This window comes from Sus scrofa, chromosome 11 (assembly GCF_000003025.6).
Source record: "Sus scrofa isolate TJ Tabasco breed Duroc chromosome 11, Sscrofa11.1, whole genome shotgun sequence".
Taxonomy (NCBI): Eukaryota; Metazoa; Chordata; class Mammalia; order Artiodactyla; family Suidae; genus Sus; species Sus scrofa.
In genome coordinates this window covers 69,434,925-69,462,286 of record NC_010453.5, presented here as the reverse complement: position 1 = coordinate 69,462,286, position 27,362 = coordinate 69,434,925, and the positions used below count along the sequence as shown (strand labels likewise).

The 27,362-nt window shown below is 48.5% G+C and overlaps 1 protein-coding gene across 5 annotated transcripts in view; it reads left to right on the top strand.

Annotated features, from left to right (window-relative positions):
- TMTC4 (transmembrane and tetratricopeptide repeat containing 4) overlaps positions 19,518-27,362 on the top strand; it is an 81,551-nt gene continuing 73,706 nt past the window's right edge. Inside the window, exons 1-3 of one of the 5 annotated variants that reach the window (XM_013980644.2) lie at positions 19,743-19,887; positions 25,250-25,379; positions 25,623-25,838. In XM_013980644.2, the coding sequence (XP_013836098.1) occupies positions 25,368-25,379; positions 25,623-25,838 (228 nt within the window). In that variant the 5' untranslated portion in view covers positions 19,743-19,887; positions 25,250-25,367. 5 annotated transcript variants of the gene reach the window in all.

Here is a 27,362-nt window from a genome sequence, read left to right as displayed (position 1 = left end):
ACACCGGCAAAGAGGATTTTTCTACAATGAACATCTAGGCACATCACTACCCTGCTTATAGCTGATAGTGGTTCCCCACCACCTGCCAAATACACCAAAATTTTGGCCGTGGTCCAATTCAATGGCACTTAGTACATCCGCAGCGCATGAGCCATCGCCTCCACCCAAGACATTGTCATCAGCCCCAAAGGCAACTCCATACCCGCTAAGCAGTCCCTCTCCATCCCCTTCCCCCCAGTCCCAGGCCACCACCAATCTGCCGTCCGTCTCTTCGGATTGACCTATTCTAGATATTTCATGTAAATGGAACCACACAATACGCGGTCTTTTGTGTCTGGCTTCTTGCCCCTAGCATAACGGTTTCAGGTTTTACCCATGTGGTAGCCTGTGTCAATGCTTCTTTCCGTGGCGTGGCTGAGTACCAGTCCCTGTGCAAGAGATCCCATCATGTTCACCCATGCATTGGCTGGTGGTCATTTGAGTTGCTTCCACCTTCTGGCTATTATGAATGAAGCTGCAACAAGTCCCTGTATGGATATGTTTTCATTTCTCTTGGGTGTGTACCTAGGAGTAGAATTGCTGGGCTCTGGGCTTGTTCTGTATCTAACTTCTCGAGGAATATTCTCTCTCTTTTTTATTAAAGTATAGTTGATTTACAGTGTGGTGCCAATTTTTGTTGTACAGCAAAGTGACCCAGTCGTGCAAATATATACATTCCTTTCTCATATTATCTCCCATCATGGTCTGTCCCAGGAGACTGGCCATAGCTCCCTGTGCTGTACAGTAGGACCTCCTTGCTTATCCATTCTAAATGTAATAGTTTGCATCTACTAACCCCAAACTTCCCGTCCATCCCACTCCCTCCCCAGCTTCTCTCTTTCAAAAGGGCCAGATACAAGGAGCGCTCAATCAGATGGAAAAAGGCAGATGGAGGCTGGAGACCTGAAATGGGCTTTCACAACCCCCCACAGCTGTCTCCTCTCTGCAGCTGGATGAGACCTCCGGTACGCGATCATGCTGGACCCGAATCATCCATTTCACATCTGTAACCACAACTAGTTTGCAAGTCCCTCCCAGGCAGGGGCCATGCTGGATGTATTCATCCGTATAACCCAGGTGTTTAGCATTTACCACTGTGTCTAGCACATAGTAGGTGCTCAGAAGTGTCACTGGTTCTAAATCAATTCGTGAATAATTTAAATAAGGCATCATTCCTTCCCTGGTTTGGTTTTTGTTTGTTTTATTTGTTTTTAGGACTGCTCCTGCCGCATATGGAAGCTCCCAGGATAGGAGTCCAATCAGAGATGCAGCTGCCAGCCTACGCCACAGTCACAATGTGGGATCCAAGCCACATCTGTGACCTATGCCGAAGCTTATGGCAATGCCAGATCCTTAACCCACTGAATGAGGCCAGGGATCAATTGTGCATCCTCACGGGTACTGTCAGGTTCTTAACCCACTGAGCCACAGTGAGAACTCCTGGTTTTCATTTTTTAAAACAAGAATTTTTCCTCAGGTTCCCAAGAGAGAGCTACTGATAGGGCCCCGCACTATCATTCAACAGGAGGAACGTGTAAATTTGGAGAGAAATAAACCCCGATGCCCTGACAACGATGGGGAGCTCTCCACTCTGGGGCGGTACGTTTAACTTGTGTTTAAATTCAAAGTGAGCACCGTTGAGTATTTTCCATTTCTTAGTACCCAGGCTCATTACCTTAAGCTAAATCCAGTCTCAGATCACACTGACACTGCAGCTTAGTAACAGAGCTGTAAGAAAACATCATTTCACTGCTACACTGGTTACATTGTGTCTTCATCACTCAGAATTTCTGGGTCTGCAAATTCTCTCTTTCTGCATCTGCAGAATGATGAGTGTATTGTAGGAGCGTGAAGAAGGATGCAGCTCATTTTTTAAATATGCAAGAAACTCAGCCCTAGTGTCAAATGTAAGTATTTAACAGCTCAATTCTCACAGCCGACTGCTGGGTGGGCATTAGGTGTTATCTAAAGGCAGTGCCTGCCACTCAAGAACCTGGAAAAGAAGCCAGCACACGGCTCTGTGTAACTTGCTGTCACTGCAATGAGATCTCTTTCTTTTTTTCCTCCTGTAAACTCTCCCTTGATGTTGAAGCGCTGAGGCTAAAAATGATCAAATACCAATTAAGCCATCGTGATCTAAGAATTAGGCGAGATGATGACTTGGAAAGGACTGTCTGCTCCTGAAAGATAAATCAGGAAGCGTGCAGGGGAAAGAAATAGGAATTCCAGGTTAAAACGTGCGATTTCAGGGTGGCAGACCGTAACTGGAGACCGAATTCACCCTTTCCCGTTCAGCTAGCCCTTTTCTCTGCATTGCCTGTTTGTGTACCTGGCACCCCATCTCCCCCCACACCAACCATTAGGACTTGGCATCAGTTTCGATGCCTTCTCCCCCTCCCCCACACCCCCAAAGCTGGTTTCTGGGTTTTTTGTTTCTTTTTCTTTTTTGGCAGAGGCATACCAGGGATGAGTTCCTAGCAGCAGTTGCAACCTATGCCACAGCTGCAGCAATGCTGGATCCTTTAATGTACCCTGCCCAGCCGGGGACTGAACCTGCATCCTGGTGCTGCGAAAACACCGCCAATCCCATGGCACCACAGCAGGAACTCCCAGGGTCAGCTTCCTTATCACACCAGTACAGCCTCCCAACCCCCACACGTGTCCCCCCCTCACCTCCTGATGCCACATCCTACAAACCTATTTTAAGCCTTTGGTGACCCGGGATTATGAAAACAGGCTTCAAGCCGGCTTTTTGCCTCCAGATTTGCTCCGCTCTGGTTTATTTATTAATCCCCTCATTCATAGGCTGATTCAGAGCAGGGCTCAGGGCATCTTCCCTGCTGAGAGCATCACTCCTGCCAGCCTCTGGGGCTCTCTGCAGCCCTGCCCTGACTTACCTTTCTTCACTGCCCTTAAGGTGAGCTATTTCTGCTCAGGGGCCCAGAGATGAGAATTCACATGTGGGTGACTTACTGACAGGGAAGGGGACAAAGCCAAAAAGGGGAGGTGACACAGACAGAGGGGATCGGAGGGAGCACGGCCCTGACCCAGCAAGGAACTCTGAAGTGGGAGTCTCAGGCCAGTTGCAGGGGGGCCTTTTATTCCCACAAGGCCAGTTGTTGGTGAAGGGCCAGGCGGGTAAGGGCAGGGTCTCCAGGCACTTGGGGACCCCATGTGAGGAGGCAAAGCTGGTCCAGCAGTTGAGGGCGGTCCTCTCAGAGTCGAGAATGCAGAGCCCTTAGAAGCAAGACACAGAAAAGCAGGTGCCGGGGTTGGGGTGGGGTGCAAGAACAGGGAAGGTGAAGGGACCCACAGGATTCAGGGGACACGGCCAGAGTCAGCCACACCTGCTTCCCTGCCTAGAGTCTTTTTTTCCTTTCCTTTTCTTCTTTTTTTTTTTTTTCTTTTCTTTTCTTTTTAGGACCGTACCTGCAGCATATGGAGGTTCCCAGGATAGTGGTCAAATTGGAGCAGCAGCTGCCAGCCTATGCCACAGCCATAGCCACGCCAGATCCTTAACCCATTGAGTGAGGCCAGGGATCGAACCTGCATCCTCATGGATACTAGTTGAGTTCTTAACCCACTGAGCTACAACATGTTCTCCCATGCCTGGAGTCTTACTAGGGTCACTAGGAAAGGATCTCTGCTTGCCCAAATCCTGACCAGTTTCACAGCCCAGCTTGAAAAATTCAACAAGCCTTTCCCAATCCCCGAACACATGCATACACACACGCACACCCACACACATGCACATGCACACCCATACTTGAGTGCAGAGAAATGTGGACCCAGCCAACCCTGGTACATCAGGCAAATGGACAGGCACAGAGCACTTCCTGTCACAGCCCTGAAGGTGGTAGGCATCTGAGGTGTGAGGTGGGTGGGGCGGGCATCCTGGCAGGTGTCCTTATAAGCAAAGGCAATTTGGACACACACCGAGACATCAGAGGTGCACAAAGCTCACAGGAAGACGCAGTGGGAAGGCAGCCATCTGGAAGCCAAAGAAAGAGTTCCTGGAAGAAACCAAAGCAGCTGACACCTTCATCTCAGACTTCCAGCCTCCAGAGGGGTGAGAAAATAAATGTGTGTTGTTTAAGCCACCCAGTCTGTGGTATCTTGCAGCCCCAATGAACTAACAGAGCAGCCTTTCTTATCCATGCAGAGTTGACTCACAGGCGGCAGAGGCTGTTTTGAAATGGGTCCCCACAATAGGACTATCTTCATTTTCCCACCTAGGGGGCCAGAAACCAGGGCGGTGAAGTCCACTCATGTCCCTTTGTGTGGAAGAGACACACAGGAGAACAGACCCTCCATCAGCAGCAGAGATAATACACACTCATGTCCATTAAGATCAGAGCATAAGCCCCCCCACCCTTGTGGGATTGACAGAAAACAGCAGACCCCCGAGGCATTGGCTCTGCTAGATCAAAAGCTGGCTCAGCTTGATAAAATATACATATCAGCACTTCCGTGCATCAGCTGTGATGATTGATCTAATTGGAATGACTCAAGTATTAGGCACCAATGATGTACTGTCCAATTGCAAGCCCCGCCATCAATAAAGGAAGGACCTGCTGGAAGAAATATACAATGGGGGACATGGAGTTGATGGGTTTACAATGAGTTGTGTTGCCAAAGTTGAGAGCTGTAATCCTTTTCTACTTATTTAGAAATATCCTGCTGTACTTTATGGAAATCTGATAATGCTCTGGCAGGTATTATGAAAGTGATTGAATGATCGTTGCTTAATTAGATTAACTGCCTGCTAAAATTACCTACAGCCTGTCTTCATTCTTATCTCCCTTTTGCTCAGCTCTTGTGGGTGGTATGTTCAAGATTGCAGGACACTGGGAAAGTGGGAGACGATAGCAAGGAGCGAGGCATTTGTCACTCCGAAGACATTGGCCTGAGCTCCTCCCTCCTTTGTTCACGTCTGGGCTCCTGTGACCCACCTCCAAGGAAGCCAGCATCACCTCTGGAAGAGACGTAGGGTGTGATTTGCAGCTGGAGGTGAAGGGCAGGCCAGTCTGGGGTCGAGGTGTCTGAGAATGAAGGATACAGATTGTGGAGAAAAGGGGAAATTATAAATGGGGAGGAGAAACTTCATCAGAGGGAAGAGAGAGAAAGGAGGAGTTGCCTCTGGCACGAGAGAACCTGTCTCCGAAACAGAAACCGACTCACGGTCATGGAGCACAGAGGGAGGGGGAGGGAGTGGGATGGACGGGGGGTTTGGGGTTGGTAGATGCAGCCTGGTACATTAAGAATGGATAAGCAATGAGGTCTTGCTGTACAGCGCAAGGAACTTTCCCGTCTCCTGGGATAGACCATGACGGAAGATAATATGAGAATGGGAATGTTTGCTTATGTGTGACTGGGTCACTTTGCTGCACAGCAGAAACTGGCACAATATGGCAAATCAACTGCACTTTAACAAAATAAATAATACATAAAAAAGAAAAACCAAAAAAAAATGGAGTTGTGAATTGAATTGTGATTCCCCCCAAAAACACACATTTATATCCTAAACCCTTGTACCTGGAAACATGACTTTCTTTAGAAATAGGGTCTTTGCAGGTGTCATGAGGTTAAGGTGAGGTTACAGGAGTTCCCGTTGTGGCGCAGCGGAAATGAATCTGACTAGTATCCATGAGGACGTGGGTTCGATTCCTGGCCTCGTTCAGTGGGTTAAGGATCCGGCATTGCCCTGAGCTGCGGCATAGGTTGCAGACTCGGCTCAGATCCCACGTTGCTGTGGCTGTGGTGTAAGTCGGCCGCTAGAGCTCCAATTCGATCCCTCGCCTGGGAACCTCCATATGCTGTGATTGTGGCCCTAAAAAGGGGGGAAAAAAGACCAGGTTACCCTGGAGTAGGGTGGGTCCTAACTCAACATGACTAGTGTTTTTATAATTGAAACATTTGGATACAGGCAGACACAGAAGGAAGCCGGCCTTTGGAGAATGGAGCCATAGACTAGAATGATGCTGCCACGAGCCAAGGAAAACCAGGAGCCACCAGAAGCTGGAAGAGGCTGAAACAACCCCCTACAGGCTTCAGAAGGGGCACCATCTGCCAACACCTTGATTTTGGGCTTCTGTCCTCCAAAACTACAAGAGAATAAATTTCTACTGTTTTAAGCCCCCAGTTTGCGGTGCTTTCTCACCTTGGCCCTCGGAAACACACAGAGAGTGTGAAAAAGGAAGTTTCCTAAGGGCACAGAGGTCTATAGTGCCTGATACATTGGGAGCCCTCGGCAAACATGTTTGAATTAACAGACTAAACCTAGGTTACTGCAATTTGTACACAAGGTGCTGAGAACAAAAATGGGAGAGGAAATAAAGTGTGAACCAATGGCACATAGCTTTTATTTTTCCCCGTTGGCTAGTTCAGTGCCTTGCAGAAAAAGGTGTTTAACAAAAGTGTTGATTAATGGATGAATTCATGTCTGTCATCATCTAACACGTATTCATGGGCCCGGGGCGCGTGGTTCAGCAGTGAGGTGATTTGGTTGTTGGAATTAGAACCACAGTTGGTCGGAAAGAATGGCCGGGCATCTCATCCTTGATAGTTTTGGCTCCTCGTGGTACACAAAGGGACGGGGGCGAGGGGAGGAGAACCAGGAATCAGGAAAAGAGGAAGAAGGAGAAGGAGGAAAGGAAGTCAGGAAAAGGAGGGGAGAGAGGGGAGAGGATGGAAAAGAGAAGAAAGAGATGGAGAAGTTGTTTCAAGCCTTGAGCATCAGAGAAGCGGTGCGCGCAGCTTTCTCATGGTTCAATGGGAGAGAGCATTTCACGCAGCCCAATCCTCCTTCAAGAGAGAACTGACTTTATTTGGAAGAATGCCTTGGATGAGGTCCTGCCCCTTGAGAACCTGGCTCAGCAGATATAAAGTTTTCAGGGCCAGGAAAGATATTTTAAATGAGACCACAGGAGGAATGTGGCCAGTGTGCCTCCTGAAAAGAAGAGAAGTGACAGTGGTGGCGGGGAGGAGGGCGGAAGATGGGGAGAGGGCGGGTGGGGCCATGAGGGACAAGATGAAGGACAAACCCCGGGGCCGGGCAGCTGCTTCAGGTATGTATGTATTGCTCTCTCACAGTCTAAATCCGGACTCGCCTGAGTGTTTCTTTTGTCTTACATGATGTGATCTGGGTCTGAAGATGTGTAGGAGCTCAACTGACGTCTTAGGAAAATCTGCAAGTTCGTTAGATATTTTTTTTCCATTTCTACATCATCACAAACAGCTGGGACTGCAAACATCTGGGTCCTCAGCCAGACCTGAATGTCCAAGATGGTGCACGCTGTTGGGTGCTGGCGGTGGGTGGGCACGTGTCCTGTGGCGTTTCTCATGTCATGGTGGCTGGGTTTCAAGAGGGGCCATCCCAAGCACAAGCATTCTAAGAGAGAGGAAGCAGAAGCTGCCAGTCCTCAAAGAAACGGACACTGCTTAATCTCCACTGCATTCTCTCGGTTAAACCATCACCAGACCAGCCCTGATTCAAGGGGAGGAGAAATAAGCCCTCTCTTCTAACAGGGAGAAGGACAAAAAAAAAAAGTTGTTGCCCTCATTCATTTTAACAGCAGGCAGCTGATGAAGCTTTTAAGAAATGGGAATGTCTTCTGTGCCCCTTAAAGTTGTTTGCTTTGTTTCAATATAGATTTATCTCCAATCTTCTTCAGAAATGTGCATGGTTTATAAAAGCTTTGTGTGAGTGGTTTTCTTCTTTTTTTTTTTTTGGGAAATCTGAATACATAGTGACTTTTACCTCTAGATGAATGTGGGATAAAATAGAGACAGCCAGAGTTAATGGAAGAACAGAGGGAGAAAGGACCATAAGAATATATGTCCCTAATAATTCAGTGGAAGTTAATATGTTCTCCAACACTTACAAATAAATAAACATAGATAAAACAGTAGTATCTTAAGTCGCAGAAATAGTCATTGTGAATAATAAAAATAAATGTATTTAAAGTGTGGATCTTAGAGAGTACAAATGGACCCTGGGGTGGTACAGAAGACAGAGGAATTTTTAAATTCTTAGATATATATATGTGTACATATATATATATATACTTTTTTTTTTTTTTTTTTTTTTGCTTTTTAGGGCCACACCCATGGCATATGGAGGTTTCTAGGCTAGGGATTGAATCGGACCTGCAGCTGTCAGCCTGTGCCACAGCCACAGCAATGCAGGACCTGAGCCACGTCTGCGGTCTACACCACAGCTCACAGCAGTGCCGGATCCTTAACCCACTGAGTGAGGCCAGGGATTGAACCTGCGTCCTCATGGATCCTAGTCAGGTTGGTTAACCACTGAGCCGTGAAGGGAACTCCATATTTTTAATATTTTTGAAATGAAATTAAACTGCCTGTCAAACTGCCAAGATTAAATATATTGACAAAACTTGTTTGGGTGAGATATGGAGAAACAGACTTTTACGGACTGTTGCAGGAAACATAAATGCATATAACCAAGTGCTTTTGCAAAATGTTTGCATATTTTTACAAGCAATCCCACTTTAAGGAAATTGCTTTAAGATAATAATTGCAAACATGTGAAAAGTGTAGGCATGAAGGTGTTCAGTGTTGTTTGTAAGGATGAAAATCAGAAGTAACCTACATGACCTTTGATAGGGAACTCATTAAATCATGATACATGTATTCTCTGATGATAATCTGACAGTCTCTAATCATCATAAGTGATTTCTAGATCTAGATTTAACAGCAATGGGAAGACTTCTCCGCCTAATATTGAGTAATGATATCAGTTGCAAAACATGCATAATAAGCATTGATGCAAAACTGTATACATATACTTACAGGAGTCTCTATGCATGAATATAGTTACCAGTGGGAGACAGAACTTCTACTGTTGCCTCTCTTTGTTTTTCTGCTTTATACTAAATATTTTATGACAAGAAGAATTTTAAAATACAAAGCTAATTTTGAAAAGAGCCACCAAAACAGCAGCAATAACAGCATTTGCAGCAGCTCCAGATTATACCTAGACCCTCTGTGTATCAACTACTTGGAAAAGATGACAGCATCTCTGCATTTTATAAAACAAATACCATGAAGAATAACACAAAGAACGCTTTGGCAAATGCCAAGAGAAAACTCACAGAATGTGTGTCATCATTTGTTCTGAATGAGCTCATTCTACCCATTTTTCTTGAATGCTTTTTCAGCAAGAAGAATAACACAATTGTAGGCAGGAAGCCAGGTTTTCATAACAAGAAGTAAACAAGGAAGGATCACTTACCTAGGGGTGGCTTGTCGCAAGGAAAAAATCAGGCGAAAATGTCACTGAATGCCTTGTAATGGGTTGAGCTGTTCTATCAGCCTGGAGAAAACTGAGGTCGTTACCCTTTTTCTTTTTCTAGTTTCTTGCTTGAGCCCGTCCCTGCCCTCCTCATCAGAAATGTTCTTATCTCCTCTGGAGACCTTCCTCATACCTGCCATCTCTGTGCCAGGAACTCACAGATCAATTGCTCAGCCCCAAGGACCAGGCAGTGGAAAACTTGAGTTTTGTAGAGTAAGCCCAGCCCAGCACCAGCTTTCTGGGGCCACCATACCTGCTAGACATCCCTTGGCCGTTATGGTTTCTTGTTCTTGGACACAGTGGTAACAGCCGGGCTCTTCGGTGGTATCACATTTAGTTCGACCACACGCTTAGCCATTTCTCTAGCAGGACACTTGGCCAGAACAGGTAGATTTAGGAAGCCCACAAATATTTAAGTCTTGTGCTGAGCCTCGTTCTCCATCCAGATACCTTTCCTCCTAAGTAGATCAATGTAGATAGATAGATAGATAGAGATAGACAGACAGACAGACACACACACAGACAGACTGATGAATGGATAATGAGTTCCCATTGGAGTCCTCGGTGGCCATTCCCATCAACTGACTTCAGCCAGGTTGGGGCCACTTTGATTTATCAGAAGAAGCCTCTTTAACATGGAACCATCTCTGCCAACCAAGGTTTTGGGAACAAAATCTAAAAAAGCTCCTGTTAAATTAGGTTGGAATTTTCCCCAAGGGTAATGGATCTGTACTCATCTAAGATTCATATCATGAAGAGAGGCCTTCGAAGTGAACCTCTTCCTCACCCACCAAAAAAAAAAAAAAAAAATCTGCTTTGGAGACTTACTATAGAGGCCAACCTAGATAAGTGCTAGTAACTTCTCTGTTAGAAGATCCTTAATTCTGCCTAATTGGATATCCTACTGAAAAGCTTTCACTTAGGAGTTCCCTGGCAGCCTAGTGGTTAAGGATCTGGTGTTGTCGCAGCTGAAGGTCAGGTTCGATCCCTGGCCCAGGAACTTCTATATGCCATGGACATGGGCAAAAAAAAAAAAGATTTAATTATTTTTTTTAAAGGAGGGCGGGAGAGTTCCCATTGTGGCACAAGAGAAACGAACCCAACTAGTATCCATGAGGATACAGGTTCAATCCCTGGCCTCACTCAGTGGGTTAAGGATCCACCTTTGCTGCGGCTGTGGTGTAGGTTGGCAACTGTAGCTCTGATTGGACTCCTAGCCCAAGAACTTCCATATGCCTTGGGCGTAGCCATAAAAAAAGGAGAGCAGAGAAACTGTCTGTCTAATTTAAAATCCGCTCCTCTGTTTTTAATGTGTGCCAAGACTCACTTTCCTGGATCGGCCTAAATAATTCCAGGGACATGTTACACACAGAAACAGCTCATGAATGTGGTTAGTAATAACTAACAATAAATTATAATCATGGAAATGTAGTCTGCTATTAAAAATATAGGCAGGAGGGTGGTGTTTTGTACAAAGCTTGTCTGTACAAAGCTTGGTCTGCACAAAGGTCTGCACAAAGCTTGAGCTAAAGAGCAAGAATTTGTCAATGCAAAGAAAGGGGAGCAGATGGTGAAGATTCTAGTATTCAGAGGGGAAAAGCAAATATATGAAGAAAGAGCAATGAAATGGGCAGCAGCCTCATGTCATGATTCCACACGGAATCTGGAGTCATGCCAGTCCCAGCCCCACTCCTTGTTTTCTGCATGACCTTGAGCAACTGCTTAACCTCTCTGAGATTCAACTTCCCCATCTGTAAAATCAGGAATAAAGCATACACCAGAAGAGTTCACAAAATAACCCGGGAGAGTATATACCATGTGCTGACACATACTAAGCTGTCAGTGAAGATTCACTGTCATTATTGTTAATTATTACATTCTTGTAACATGTATTTTAAATAGAGATTTAAGGTGAGACCTCTGAGATTAGGAGACGAGAACAAGATGCTGGGAGAAGAGCAATGAAGAAAAGGCTGATGAGCTAAAGATGCGGATTTGGAGGAGTGTTTATAATTCTTGGTTGAATTATAGGCTTGCCCAGGCAGTGCAGGGGCAAGAGAGTGAACAGGTAAATCTTGACCCCTTCCTGGCCAGGCTGCCTGAGCTCAAATCTCAGCTCTGCCACATCCAGCTGCTACTAAATGTGCGGTGCCTCAATGCCCACATCTATAAAAAGGGGGACATAGAGATAGAGCTACCTTGTATGGCATTGCATGGGCCGCATGAATTCATGTATATAACGTGTCAGGACAGAGCTGGTACAGAGTGAGATGAACGTGGGATTTGTTTCTTTCCTCTTCTGACATCACATTGCTTCCTCCAATTATTTCAAGATATAGAAGTTTAGATTCAAATATAACTGCACAATTTGCCCAAGCGTGGTTGCTTAATTTATGATTATACACTTTGTGTTGAAAGCACACATCAACAAATGGCCTTCATCTGCATTTGTGGCCTTGGTGACTGGTCCCACCATTCACCCAACTGCCAGTGAAAAATCCATGTGGAAATCATCTTAGGCTTCTCTTTCTACTTTGCTTCCTAGACCTAATCAATCACTAAGCATTGTCAGCTATAATGACTAAATATTTCCCAATCCGCTCTTTATTTCCAAAAATTTCTTTTCATAAGTATCACTTCTCCCATGAACTATCACAATTATCTGCTTAGATATCCTCTGGTTCTAGGTTTAAGCCATTCTTTTTTTTTTTTTTTTTTTTTTTGTCTTTTTGCTATTTCTTTGGGCCGCTCCTGCGGCATATGGAGGTTCCCAGGCTAGGGGTCAAATCAGAGCTGTAGCCACTGGCCTACACCAGAGCCACAGCAACGCGGGATCCGAGCCACGTCTGCAACCTACACCACAGCTCACGGCAACGCCGGATCGTTAACCCACTGAGCAAGGGCAGGGACCGAACCCGCAACCTCATGGTTCCTAGTCAGATTCATTAACCATTGCGCCACGACGGGAACTCCGGTTTAAGCCATTCTAATCCATTTTTTAACACAGCTGGTGGAGAAATCTTTCTAAAAACATAAATAAGGTCATGTCATTTCCTGCTTATTAACCTTCTATTGTGTTTCATTACCTTTAGGGTAAGGTACAAACTCCTTACAAGGTATTCAAGGCTTAGCTTGTCTGGCTTCCCCCTACTTATATTGGTCAGAACAAACTAGGTTATGCTGAAGTAACAAAAAAGCCCAAAATTTCAGCAGCTCAGCAGACAACACAATGTGTATCTCTCTGTGCTGAGTCCATCATGGCTTGAAAGAGAACTTTGCATGTTTTACTTCTCATTAATGCAGGCCAAGGGAGACTATACATCGACATGTGTTTTCATAAACTCTGTAGCAGTAGGAATGCCAAGTGGCAAATTCACACTGAATCTTGTCTCCTACACTCAGAAGTCACATGTGTCTCTTCCATGTGATGTTTTTCCTGCCTACATTGCCAAGATAAGTCACATGGGCTATCCCTGATGCAAAGAGAACAGAGACAAGCAATCCTAGTATGTGGAATTTATCTGACTCGTTAATAACTATGAATCTTTCAAGAACCAACATAGGTATGATACTTTGGGAAACATCCCTTAACTTGGAGTTGCTTAAACTGTGATGAAGATGTGTTTTCATTTTTAGTCCATCATTTTTTTCAAAAAATACAGTAAAAGTAAATTAAAAGAAAAAGTTAAAGATACAGGAAATACAAGGCCAACTTTATTATTAACAAATACCCCAGGCACTTCTCTACAAAGTTTCTAACGACTCGCAATGTCTATGTTTATCTCACTGATGACTGCAGCCCAGTCCATGAACTGGCTTCTCAGTGTTTCTCAATGACGCTGCTCTTATGCCTGTGCCCTTCCCTTTTCAAGCCCTGGGGCCTTGGACATATTCTTGTCTCCTTAAGCACACTTCTCTCAGACTCACATTAAGCCTGATCATAACTGTTGGCTTTCTTATCTGTCTCCTCTATAAACTGTTACTACTCTAGGGTCATGAACCATCTGGCTCTAAAATCTTGGAATCCAGGAGAGGAACTAGCAGATAACTGGCATTCAGCACATTTTTGTTGAATGAATAAAGAGGTGAGCAAAGAAATAATTAGCCCACCATTTAAGTAAATCTCATTTCATATAGGCCAGAGCATTATTGTCTTGGAAACTGCAAAGTGGAAACAAATGTTATTTAAGCTTGAGCGTTTAAAAGAAAGGCGAGCATGAAAGAACACACCTGTTTTCCATATCGAAGAAATGCGATTTGCCACAATTTGACTTGAAAGGAACTGCAGCGTTTATTTGTAGGAAAAGATGGTTGTGTTTATTACATTTTGATGAAGAACATGGAAAGGTCAGTGTAAAAAAGTATGGTGTGGTTTTAAGTCACGAGGAGGAAGAAAGTTAGAGGGTAAAACATCTGAATATCTGGAAGTTCCACGCTGTGGACATACCACGATTGAAGTACGTGATTAGGGAGTTCCCACTGTGGCTCAGTGGGTTATGCACCCAACTGGTATCCATGAGGATGCTGGTTTGATTCCTGGCCTCACTCAGAGGGTTAAGGATCCAGCGTTGCCGTAAGCTGTGGTGTAGGTCCCAGATGCAGCTCAGATCCCGTGTTGCTGTGGCTGTGGTGTAGGCCAGCAGCTGTGGCTCTGTTTTGACCCCTATGCTGCAGGTGTGGCCAAAAAAAAAAACCAAATAAAATAAAAAATAAAGTACATGATTATTCATAGGATGTGATACAATGTGGCACAGGCTTGTTATAGGAGCTGCCTGCCCACAAATACCTTCTCCATCACCTGTCAGGAGGCTCCACTCTCCTACTTGCCTTGATACCCCACCACTGGCCATACTCTGCTTTAGCCATGGCAGTCATTGCTTAGGGCATGTACGCTACCCTCGGATGGTGGGAACAGGCGGAGTTGGGTAAGAATGAAATGTCTTTCTCCTTCTCAGAGGCAGATGACAAAAGGTGTTGGAGGGAGATGGGCTATTTGAGTCTTTTGAGGGGTAATTACTTTCAGCTGCTTTGGTTACGGGTTGCAGGGGATGGGGTGGAGATGTTTTGGCCCCTGGGAAGTCTTGGGGCTCTGAAGTGAGTACCTGGCAATGTGTGTCCACAGAGCCCCCTGGAGAAGTGCAGCTCTCACGGTGTACATGGCATCCCTTGATTTGGGGGACTCTTTCGATGAGCTCCCCTTGACCCTGGGAAGAGTGTAAGCATAAGGGGATCTAAGGTTTCCTTCCTGCTTGCCACCCCAGTTGGAGGTTCCAGTGTGTGCACTGGATTGAGGCTAGGACCCTCGCGATGTACCCACCAGAGGCTAGAGTTGGGCAGCAGGCAAGGGAGCCACAGCACCTGTCCTCAAAAAGTTACGTGGTTCCTCCCCAAAAGAATCAAATGGCTCATCTTCCTCCAACAACTTTTGACGTCTGCTGCTGAGAAGGGAGAAAGGGGGAAGGAGAGGCAGGAGGTAGATGGGCCCCTGGGCTGAGAACAGCTGGGACAGCTTAGGCTGAGTAAACTGGCCTTGCTTCTCTGTGACGCGTCAAGGAGAACGTTAATGGCAGGCACGCTGCTGGATTAGGAAGATAAGACGACCGCTTCAATCACTCCTGGGGTCAAGGAGACCTCCCCAATTACACATGCGCAGAAAGACTCCTGGGGTCAAAAAGGGAGGGGGCGCCAGGCCCCTTTACTCTGGAATCCTACTTGGCCAAATGATGCTCACACATACTGGGGAGGGCCCAGGGTCCCATCAGGTGTGAGAACTAAAACAAGATAATTGGCCAATGGAAAACAGGCCCAGAGGAACTGTCCTACATAAGAGATTTAAATCACCGCTCTGGTGTGTTCCTCACTCAGGGGACACACGCACCTGCACTCTTTTGGGTGTGTATTGCTGCTTTGCTTTTGACCGAAATAAACTCTGTGTGCTCTCCCACTCCCTGTTCTGTGTTTCTAACAATAAACTTTGCATCTGTTTTTACAGTCTTTTCCGCCTTGAAACATTCTTGCTTTCCACAGGGGGCAAGAATCAGGGCAATTTTTTTTTAAGGGCCACACCCCCAGTATATGGGGGTCAAATCGGACCTGCAGCTGCCAGCCTACACCACAGCCACAGCAATGCCAGATCCTCATCTTCGATCTATGCCACAGCTCACAGCAATGCTGGATCCTTGACCCACCGAGCGAGGCTAGGGATCGAACCCATGTGCTCATGGATACTAGTTGGGTTTTTTATCATTGAGCCACAACGGGAATTCCAGGGGCAATTCTGCTGTTAGCCTCTAGCTAGTGTAGTGGCTAGGATTCCTGATTTTCACCCAGGCTACAAAGGTTCAATTCCTGAGCAGAGAAATAAGATCTTGCTTCGAGCCATCACTCGCTGCTGTCTCTCGGAGCTCAGAGGCATGGGGGGGAAATATGATGTTTACCGTTTTCCACATTGCTGTTCTTTTCAGACCCAAATATCCACCTTGTTGGGGGTTTCAGGAGTTCTCTGAGTCTCCAGTATCTCTGCCTTGGTTCCACTAAGAAACACTGGCTACTTTGACCCTGGACCCCTGTACTTCTGTTTCCTCAGCTCTAGGATGGGGATAAGGATATTCACTCAGTAGAGATTTTGTGGGAATTTTTTAGATGACATATGCAAAGGGTCTCGCAAAATGCCTGGCACACATAAGTGCTTTTCGTGAACGACGGTGACCCCAGAGCTCCTGTCCAAGGGGCTGGGGCTAAAGGGTGGGATGAGAATATGGTCCAGCAGCAGGAAGATACTCTTTGCTACTCACACTTCTTACTAAACCATAAGCTCATGAAAGGCAGCATCAGCACCACATTTACCTTTGTATTCCCACAGAGCCTGCCCTGTGCTTAGCACAGAGCATGATGCCATTTTAATCAGGGCTAGCTCAGCAGTTTACGGAGCCGAGCACACCTGAGTTAAGTTAGGAGATTCCAGTCCTAACTTCGGCATTGCCAACAACAGGCAGGATGATTTTCAGAAATGCACTTCTGTCTGAGATGCTGTGGACCATTTGCTCTGTGGTGGGCACAGCACCTGCAGAGGGTACAGTTGTTAAGACAGAAGTGGTCTTTGCCTCGGTGAAACTTTAATGATGAGGATAGACTGGCTATAACGATCACACGATTAGTTAGTTACTATTGTTTTAAGAACTACACGGGTATATCCAGAGGGATCCATGGGCATTTGGAGACAGAATCCAGGGAAGCCTTTTCGGAGACCTGCCATTTGAGCAGAGACCCCAGGGAGGAATTAGAGTTGGCTGGGTGTCATGGAGGTGAGCAGGATGGAGGGCTTCAGGGGATGTGAACAGCCCCAAATGGAAAGGAGCATGGCACACCTTAGGATGATACAAGGACAATGTGGCTGCGCTTAGGAAATAAAGGTGACAGGGGCATGAGATGATTTAGAAACAGGAGACAAGGGGTCGGGGTCATGCAACAGCATTGGGGCCTTCAATCTAAGAGCAACGGGAACAGTGATGTGCCAAGAGTGGCCACAGGGAGAGTGAACTATCCTGGGGGAAGCAGTAAGGAGTGCGCCGTCTACAGAGAATTGAAGGACAGTAGCAAAATGAAGGAGAACCTTTCATTTTCCCCATGCCCTTGCAACGCTAACTATAGTAATCAAGAGCTTGTTAGTAAATGTTTAACAACTGTTTTTCTAGGGAAAACACACATGTATATGCCTATATGTGTGTGTCATGTTACAAATGTTCATAAAGATTATAAATGACATAAAGGATCGTCACACAGTTTCCAAGTAATGATAAAATATGCAAATACTCTTTCCTGCAAATTCCACGTAGTTGATGAATTCTCCTGGAATGCTTTTGTTGATTTTTGCTAAAGGCTTCTATCTTTCTGTATCCAACCAATGCTTGTAATTTAACCATGATTTCACAAATGGAATATCCTCTGATCGGCTCTTTTCCCAATACATTTATTGTCATTAAATCTGAATAGGATCTGTTCAACTCTTTTTCACCCTTGTATAAATTAAACCCATTAAACTCAAATCTTTTCATGTCAGCACCAAACACAACCCTTCTTAACTTTAATTAGCATTATTATTTCCTCCATCACTTTCTTAAGTTTAGCAAAGAGGACAATCAGCAAAACAACAAATCAAGTTCTGATTCATGTTTGCCAATTTCCATGGTGTAAATACTCCCACAGTGGTGGACTACAATCTACCAATGTGACACTCATAGCACAACATTGAATATAGCAGTGGGAATGGAAAGAGGTGTTCAGATTTGATAGACATTTAGCCAGAGAATCTTAGTGACTTGTTCCATGCCAAGGGTGAAGGCAGAACTGGGAAACTACTGGACCCATCAACATAACAGGGAGAGGCAGAAAGCAACAAGGAGTGAGAGCATGCGTTCCATTTCGGATGTGTTCCATTTGAGGTTCCTGTAACAACCAAGTGGAGAAGCTTAATAGGAAGCTAGATACATGGGCTTGGAGCTCAGAGAAGATCAGAATAGTAGATTTGGAAGATATTCAGCAAAATGTTGGCAGTGTGTTAAACCATGCAGGGGGAGTTCCCGCTGTGGTGCAACTCGATCAGCATCTCTGCAGCAAGAGGAAGATGCATGTCCCATCCCCAATTGGCACAGTGGGTTAAAGAATCCGGCATTGCTGAAGCTGCAGCATAGTTTGCCACTGCAGCTGGGATCTGATCCCTGACCCTGGGGACTTACATATGGCAGAGGAATGGCCAAAAAAGAAAAAAAAAATCATGCAGGGAAAAATTGGGGCTTGAAAGGGCTTTTAAAATATGTCATTTGGCGGTTTTCAAGAAGCAGGTAAGCAGGCCAAGGAGACTGAGAAACAACAAGGAGCCGAGTGCCTCTATCACCAAAAGTGTTTTTTGTCTTTTTGTCTTTTTTTTTTTTTTTTTGGCCATTTCTTGGGCCACTCCCGCGGCATATGGAGTTTCCCAGGCTAGGGGTCTAATCGGGGCTGTAGCCACCAGCCTATGCCAGAGCCACAGCAACGTGGGATCCGAGCCGCGTCTGCAACCTAAACCACAGCTCACGGCAACGCCGGATCCTTAACCCACTGAGCAAGGCCAGGGACCCACTGGCAACCTTGTGGTATCTCGTGGTTCCTAGTCGGATTCGTTAACCACTGCGCCACGACGGGAACTCCTCCAAAAGTGTTTTAAGGAGGAAGAATGAACTTTGCTAAGAGATCAAGTAAAATGAAGGAAAATGTTCTTTGCATTTAGCGCTTGCAGGTGTTATCGGAGACTAGAGCCAAGGCAGTTTCAGTGTAATGCGGAAACCAAGAAATGAATGCGAGTTGGGAGACTAGAAAAGTGAGCAACCTTTCAACAACTTCGGCTATGGAGAAGCCCGAGCGAGGCGGGGTGGAAGGGTAGGTGGAGGACTCGAAGGCTTGGGGCTGATAAAACGCTGATGATTCCGATCCAGTCCAGAGGGAGATGTTAAACTTTGGAGGCGGGAAGGGGGGAGGGGGGTTGTCCGGAATCCGTGCCTTTAGGAGTGGCTTTGTAGGTTTGCTGGCGGAAAGTGGAAAAAGTTTCTTTTTCTTGAAACAGGAAGACAGAGGAAACTACTGAGAATGATGGTTATGAGACGGGTGGAGTGGCAATGGGATTGGGAGTGTAAGTTTAGGACAAAGTGACGGTGAATGGACGATGGGAGGCGGATCTGGCCACGCGGAGGGCTACAGCAGGGTTCGTGGGTTCAGCGTGAGAATGCAGATCAGGGCCGTGGAACAGAAGCTGCTAAAAACAAACGCTGGGGCAGCAGGGCCTCGGAGGGACGAACGCAGTTTCGGTTCCTTCCTGAGAGGCGGAGAGTGGAGACACACTTTTGGAACAACTCCTCCCAGACAGGAAGAAGTCTATAGAGTTCTGGTCGTTCCGATCCAGCGCCTTTTCCTGCGGAGACGCTGCAGTACCTCCGCCGAGCGCCACCGAAAGCGCGAGGAGCGCGAGACAGGCCAGGAACAAGCTTCTGCGAGGCGGACGGCAGGAGGGAGGGAGACGTGCCCGCGACAGCCCCTCTGCGACCAGCTCCCGCAGCCCGCCTTCCGGGGCCAGGCTAGGGCCGCCCCTTCCCGCCCCGGCCCCGCCCGGGCTCCGCGCGCAGAACATTTCCTCCTCTCCAGCGGAGTCCGTCTGTCCCTGCGGCTCCTTCTCCGCGACTAGCGCCCTCTGGCCTGACGTCACTGGCGCGCCCACCAATGAGCTGAAGAGGGGCCGGCGGCGGCGTGAAAGTGACGGTAGAAGCAACCAATAGCCGCGAGGAGGGGGCGGGCCGAGGCGGGAGTGTGAGAGAGCGCGTCCGCGCGCGTGGGGAGCTGCGGGCGGTGCGGGCGGCGCACGGCGCGGGCGAGGGGGGCGCGGCAGGGGGCGGGGGCGCGGCGCGGGCGGCCCCTCCCCCTGGCCAGCTCCGGGCGGGCGCCGAGAGCTGGGGGACTTTGCGCGCCCGGGAGGGAGATGCGGCCGCCGCTCTGGCTCCTTGCAGGTAACGCGCGGGGCGGCCCCTGCAGGGCCGAGCGGCGGAGAGCGCCGCGGGGCCAGCGGAGTTGGGTGCGGAGCGGACGCGGGGTTCCCACTGCCGCCGCGTCCCGAGCCCCATGGGCCGACGCGGGCGCGGTGTCGGCGCTGCTGGAGGAGTTGGCTCCAAGACCTGAGCTGCGGCCGGGGCTAGAGTCAGGGGGGTTGCGGGCCCTCTCGCCTGGCTCCCGGGTGTAAGCGGCACGCGGGACAAAGAGCGTGGCGTGAAGGGTGCACACTCCGCCAGCCCGCGCCCCTGCGCCAGCCCGCGCCCCCTGCCCACTCCACCGGCGCGGACGCTCCTTCGACCCCAGTCTCACGAGCGCCTCTGGCGCGTCCCCGGAGCGGCCACCTGGCCGCGGGGCCCCGCGCCACCCCGCGCCTGGCCGCCAGCTGGCCGCAGCGCGGACAACGGCAGGGCGCAGCCGGGCGGCTTGGCCGCCTGCCCAGGGTTAAAGGCGGCTCCCCTGCAGCGCTGTAGTGCCAGCCACTCCGCGCTGGCTGCCGGGCGGAGCGGCAGGAGAGCGGCGTGCCCTGGGTCGGGGCCCTTGGGGCTACCGGGCTGCCACTTCCCTGCGCGGGCTTGGAGTTTGGGGAAGCGGAGCAGGTGGTGCAGCCGCCACTTCACCTCCCGCGGACTCCGCGGGGCTTCTGGTCTTGTTGATGTTGTGGCTGTAGGCTGTGTGTATTTTCTTCTTTTTTTAACCACACACAAAAGAAGGGAGGAGTTAGAGCAGAGCTCTCGCCAGAGCTCTGAATCATCCCACACTGCTCTTTCTCTCGGAGAGCAGATGGGTGGGGAGGATTTCTTGAGAAATAATTAACAGTAAGGACGGACTGGATCCCCTCCCGGTCCCCTCTCCTCGAGGTCCCGACCGTGACACCGGCTGACTTAGAGGGAAAAATGGCTACAAGCTAGCAAGCTGGAAACTTTCTGGGACAGTGGGGACCTTGAATGTCGAACCTCCGCAGTCATTGCTGCTATAGGCACGCCTGGCCGTCCTGTGTTACTGAATTAAGAAACCAGGAAGGTGGTCCCGAGAGGACGACACTTGGAGTGGCATTCGGTTCCGCGGAGGGTGGTGGAAATGACAGTCCCTGTGCCTTGAGGGCCCCAGGAGAGGAGCAGGCAGCTCAGGTCTCCAGATGCTGGGGCAGAAACCACGTGTTCTTTATTCTGGTTTCCAGAGGCACTGTCTCATTTCAGCCTGGCAGAGGGCAGCTGGTGCGTGAATGGTTGCTGGTGAGGTCGAAAGGACAGCCTGAGCCCAGAAGGCCCTTTGGTGCAAGTGGAAGAATATTCTGTAGGAGGTGGTGGCTGCTCAGTTTTCCAGGGATCATTTAGGTTTGATCTGTCATCCCCTTTCCTGCAGTCTAGGCTGCTGTGTCAGCTGTCACCAGGTCCCCAGGGTTCACAGCTCAGTGACTGATGTTTATTTGCTTTCGGAAGGTGACATGGGGTCCCTGCTGGAGGCCTTTTTGACCTTTTCATTGGTGATTGACGAATTTGTGGTAACCATCTGAAAATAGAGGCTTGAGAAAAGTTTGAGAAATTGAGAATAGACTTCTGCTTCTTCCAAATCCAACTCCTTGTAGGTACCAGTTGATTCTCAGTATAGTGCGAAACCTGCACAGGAGTGGGACAATGCCAACTTTGTCCTTTAGGCAAGACATTCCCTGGAGGAGAGGGCCATGGTGATGCTCCACCCCCCACCCCCACCCCATGGCCATCGAGAGAGAAACGGAACGGAACGTGGGCCTTCTCCGCTCATGGTCTGGGTGCCAAAAAGGGGACCCGTCTCTTCCGTCATACCACCTCATGCTAGCAGGGCTTCTTGTACCTTAGTACCAAGCCTGGCTGGAATCACTGCAGGCACAAAGGTCGTGTACCGTTGGAGAAAGAGGAATTGGAAACAGGATCGGTTTGTATGGCTGTGCAGTTTATGCAGGACAGACGGATGCCTGGCCAGGGAAGCAGTGCTCTGGGTCAGCCCCAAAGGAGGGTACCCTTTTCTCAGTTGCATCAGGTCACCAGCTGGCCTTGGTTGGTGAGCCCATCTTCAAGAATAAACAGCCGCATCAGGTGATCCCAAGACAGGAGGTCGGGGGCTGGGCACCGGGAACTAATCTTGCCAAAATAATACCAGTAATGAGGACTAATTGTTTACACTCTCACTTGAGCCTTACCGCCACCTCCTCCAGCTGGTACCCTCTCGTGCTGATGAGGCTCAGTCCTTCAAAGACTAGGAAGCTCAAGGTCATGCAGGTACCAAGTCCAAATCTGTCTGCCTCCAGAGCCTGTGCTTTTAACCACTGGGCTGGACCGAGCACTCTGTGCAGGTTCCTAACACTTTGTAGCTGTGCTGCATTTGCTCATCCACAGTATTTTCTGACCTCCTACTATACCCATCAACAGTCGTGCCTGAAATGAAGAGGCCGTTGTGAGTATTCTCAGGGGCAGCAGAGAAGTGAGAATCTTAGAGACTAGAGGAGGGGAGCTGCCCTGACGAGGGGAGCAGCCAGAAGGGAGAAGGGGACAGACTAGGTTCCCTGGTGTCTGTGCAGGAGAAAAAGAGGAGCTCTTCTGAGATTGGCTCCCCCATCCTGTTGACTCCCCGAGAGTCCAGGCCTGGCCCACCACGCGCCCAAATGTTCGGGGCTGTTGTCTAAGAACCAGACTTGCTGTGTGTGTTACAAAAATGGAGATGAAAAGGGAGGCACCACCACTAATTTAGGAGCACACATTACTCCCTGGTCCAGTGTTCTTCCAGGAGGGCCCCTGGAACCCCACGTAACCTTTTGTGAAATGCGCTTCAACTTTTGGGGCCTGAAGCAGACGACATCAAAGACCACTTATGGGACCATTTGTCAGCTCACAGCTCTGTTTTACATTTAAAGTCGATATCAAGTATTTGCTCTCTTTCACATTTCCCGGCCATGGATCGAACCTCTGCCACAGTAGCCCCCCAAGCTGCTCTAGTGACAACACTGGATCCTTAACCTGTTGGGCCACAAGAGAACTCCACATTCATTTTCTAAATCAAAGAACCCCTTTACCCTCTCCAAGGTAAGTCAGGCTATCTCCCTAACTATTCAGGCTTTTTCAATTATGTAGTTTATTTCTAGTAGCAGGAGTCATTCCATTAGCTGCAGTGTAGACACAGCGGTTGGGGCCTGCATGGTGACCTCTGCTGTGTTAGGAGCTGCAGTTTGGATTTGACCAATGGCTTATCCTTTCACTGAAAAGGGGGAAAAAAAAAACCCAACACAGCAGATAGTGGCTGGAATATCACAGTGGAGAAGTTCAGGGGCCAGCACTGAGAGCCAGGGAGCCCTCCATCTCCGGACTGTAAACCAGGGCCTGTTTCCAGCACCTGGAAAGGGCCCGTGTGACTGGAGCAGAGTGTGTCCTGTTGACCTTTGGCTTTGTCTCCAACTTCAGGCGGATAGAAGCCTATGGAGAAAAGATGCCTGTGTGGGAGTTCCCATTGAGGCACAGCAAAAACAAATTGGACTAGTATCCATGAGGACGCAGGTTCAATCCCTGGCCTCACTCAGTGGGTTAAGGATCCAGTGTTGCCATGAGCTGTGGTATAGGTCGCAGACATGGCTCGGATCCTGAGCTGCTGTAGCTGTGGTGTACACCTGTGGTGTAGGCTAGCAGCTGTAGCTCCAATTTGACCCCTTGCCTGGGAACTTCCATATGCTGCAGATGTGGCCCTAAAAAGACCAAAAAAAAAAAAGCAAGAAAAGATGCCTGTGACCTCAGGTGACCGCTTGGGCCGAGTTCTTATTGATTCCATAGTCTAGGGTATTCCCTCAGAGGCTTGGAAACAAATGCAGTTGATCCTTGAACAACCAGGGTTGACCTGCATGTGTCCACGTGTGTGCGGATTATTTTCAGGACTTCACCATCTGCAGTGAGTTAAATCCCCGGATGCGGAGGAACCATGGATACAAGGGGCTGACTGTAAGTTATACGTGGACTTTCAGCTGTAGCAAGGGCCAGTACCCCTAACCCCCGAGTTGTTCAAGGGTCAAGTGTGCCTCTAAACCGCCTTCCCCATCAGGAGGCTTGTGATTTTCTTCCACCTCAGCATGGAGGAATGTGCGCCAGCCCCCTTACTGGGGCAGGCAAGAGCCTCAGGACCAGTAAACCAGATGTTCGGGGTGGGGGGGCTTCTCAGGATGGTCTGTGCCCATGCCCCCTCCCTCGTTGAGGAAAGCACTTGTAATCGTGGCTAACCTTTCCCCAGCAGGCACTAAGCCAGGCAGTGTTCCTCAGCCCCTTAGGCAGGTGTCTTATTTAACTTTCAGGACAGCCATGTAAGGTGGGCCCAGTTGTCATCCCTGTCTGAGAAGTGAGGAAACAGAGAGGTGAAGTAACTTGGCCAAAGTGACAGGATTGGAACTTCTAAGCTGTTTGACGCAGCGGTGATCCTTTGGTAAAACCAAAGACAGGGCCTCTGGAGGGTGAGGCGGCCATGGGGACAGATACTATGTGATTAGAGGGATAGTTTAATATTTGTTTGGGTGAATTCCAAGTCAGGAAGCTCTTAGGCAGCTCTCACTGCTAGAAAGTTCTTTTGTTTTGCGCAGTAGCACAGGAAGTGGACTGGGGGATAGGTAGCTTACACCAGGCCACGGAGCTAATAAATGCCAGGGCTGAGAGAGAAAATTTCTGGCTTTAGCATTGAGCCCGTTTGGAAGAAGAGTTAAAATGAAGTCTTTTAACTTGGCACATCGATGTGGAAGGTCGTGTTCTCACCTGGGAGCGCCCAGGCCCTTCTCTTTTGGGATGCAGCTCAAACTGCTGGGGTGCGATGCTGTCCCAGGCTGGGCAGTGTGCAGTGTGTGCCCTGCAGTGTCTGTCCTCTGTGTGTGAAGCACGGCTGTGTGCTTGCCTCCTCTTCTCTGTCAGGCCCTTCTCCCTCCCAGATTCTCATTTACCTGCTGTGCGTGTCTACAGATAAACAGTAAGCGCTTTCAGAATCAGGACGCTGCATCATGCACGCATGCGCACACCATGTGCTAAGCCCCAACAATGAATATTGACCAATTTTTCTTGATTGGATGAAGCAAAATAGTTTTTTTTTTTTTGAACTTTGTAAACTGGTGCGAGGACTATGAAAATTATTTGCCTTGTGGAGTCGGTAAATATAGAATCCCCTTAAATCTGTTTCTCTCAAGGGTAATCCAGTATCAGAAACCCAAGGACTTCTGATTTGGTAGGTTGCACTGGGCCCAGGAGAATCTCTGTGTGAGTGACTTTTCTGCCCACTGGAAATCACTTTGCAAGCTTTTAATGATTGTATCTTATAAACTTGCAGCATAAACCAATAAATGACTGTCTGGCTCTCATTCACTTGAAGTAAACATGTCCACTGTATAAACACTCCTGACTGAATTCCTGGTGTGGCGCAGCCGACATGAATCCGATGAGCATTCATGGGGATACAGGTTCGATCCCCGGCCTCGCTTAGTGGGTTAAGGATCCGGCATTGCCGTGAGCTGTGGTGTAGATCGCAGATGCGGCTCGAATCTGGTGTGGCTGTGGCTGTGGTGTGGGCCGGCAGCTGTAGCTCTGATGCGACCCCCTAGCCCGGGAACTTCCATATGCGGCCCTAAAAAAGCAAAATAAAATGAACACTGCTGACAGTGCACGCGTTGCTGAGCATTCATGCCGGGTCCGTTTCCTTGCAGGTTTCTAGGCAGCATAATGCTGGAGCAAGAGGCTGGCTGCCCGCGGTTTTCAGGATGGCCGAGTGGGATGCTGATCTGGACCACATCATTCCATCTGCTGTCCTCCCTCCTTTCTGGGCTAAGCTAGTCGTGGGCTTCGCTTCCCTCCTGTGTTTCGCACGCAGCTACGATGGCGACTTTGTCTTCGACGACTCTGAAGCGATTGTTAACAATAAGGTATCTTAACTTCTCTTTGATAAACGGGCGTTAACCACTTGCGTATGTCTCCTCTAATCTGCTTCTGTGTCAGGTTATTCTCTACTGAACCTGGGCTCCCATCGTGCTCTAGATTTCCCATCGCTTTCAGATGGCATCTCCTTGATTTAGGGCCCCTTTTATCCCTGGCAGCAGGGGCTTCAAGCCCTGCCTAACCTCAAGCAGGAGGCCCCAGTCCACACACAATGGTATCAGAGAGACGTTCTTCCAAGATGACAAGGCCAGGGTATTACAGGGCCTTGCAGACTATTTCAGGTTTTGTGACACATTTCCAGAACTTTAGGCTAGAATGGTCCCCGCTCCCACCCCCACGCCCCCACTGCCACCAAAAAAACAACCAAAAATCCCCATGCATTTGCCACAGTGATGGACGAGTCTTGTCTCCCGCTGGAAGGTGCGTCCTCAGCAGACAGAGAGCTGCCTCCTTCTTTGTCCTTCTCTGGTACAGCATCGGGACGGCCTGCTGCCAGCTGCCCGAAGACCAGGAGCCTACAGCTCAGGGAAACTGCAGTTCCTGCTCGTTTCATGGTTGGAGACTCGGGTTTGCTGACTTTGCAAAATCCTAGCTGGTTTTGCTCACCAGCAGGTGTAGGGAAAAAGGACACTCTCATCATTCACTCGCTGACTGAGATAGGAAAGGAGAAACAGGTTTCAGCGAGCTAAAGAAGAGCAGCACGGGGAACTTGGAGGCAGGGAAAGCCCAGAGGAGGAAGAGTGGGAACAGCAGAGGGTAGAGCCTCTGACAAGCTCGCTGCTCAGCACATGTTCTCTGCGCCTTCATGGGTGAAGGAATCTTGATGGAATTTGCTAATCTCTCCCTAGTAGATGCAGTTGAAGCAACTCTTTGACGCTGTCCTTAAATGCTCTTAAAATTTTGAAGTTAGGGATTTCTTCCAAATGAGGAAAAGGTCATTTTCATATTGAAAGTGTTGAGGATTTCCCTGGGGGCTCAGCGAGTTAAGGATCTAGCATCGTCGCTGTTGTGGCATGGGTTCGACCCCTGGCCTGGGAACTTCTGCAGGCCGAGGGCACAGCCAAAAAAGTTTTCAGAAAAATTCCTTATGTAACAAACATATATAGGGTGGGGAGGGCTAAAGAGTTGATTGCTTTGCAGATATTTTATTGGCAACATACTGTAAATGATTTTCTGTTTGGATGGCACAGACTCCAGCCTCGTTCATCTTCATTTTGAATTCAAGTTCTTCATGTGTAATTTTCCTCAAGTCCACCCTGCAGTTACTGCAGGTGTTTCTGTTCCAGTTCTTTTTTTTTTTTTTTTTTTTTTTCTTTTTTGTCTTTTTTCCATTTCTTGGGCCGCTCCCGCAGCATATGGAGGCTCCCAGGCTAGGGGTCGAATCGGAGCTGCAGCTTCCGGCCTACACCACAGCCGCAGCAACGTCAGATCCTTAACCCACTGAGCAAGGCCAGGGATCAAACCCGTAGCCTCATGGTTCCTAGACAGATTCATTAACCACTGAACCACGG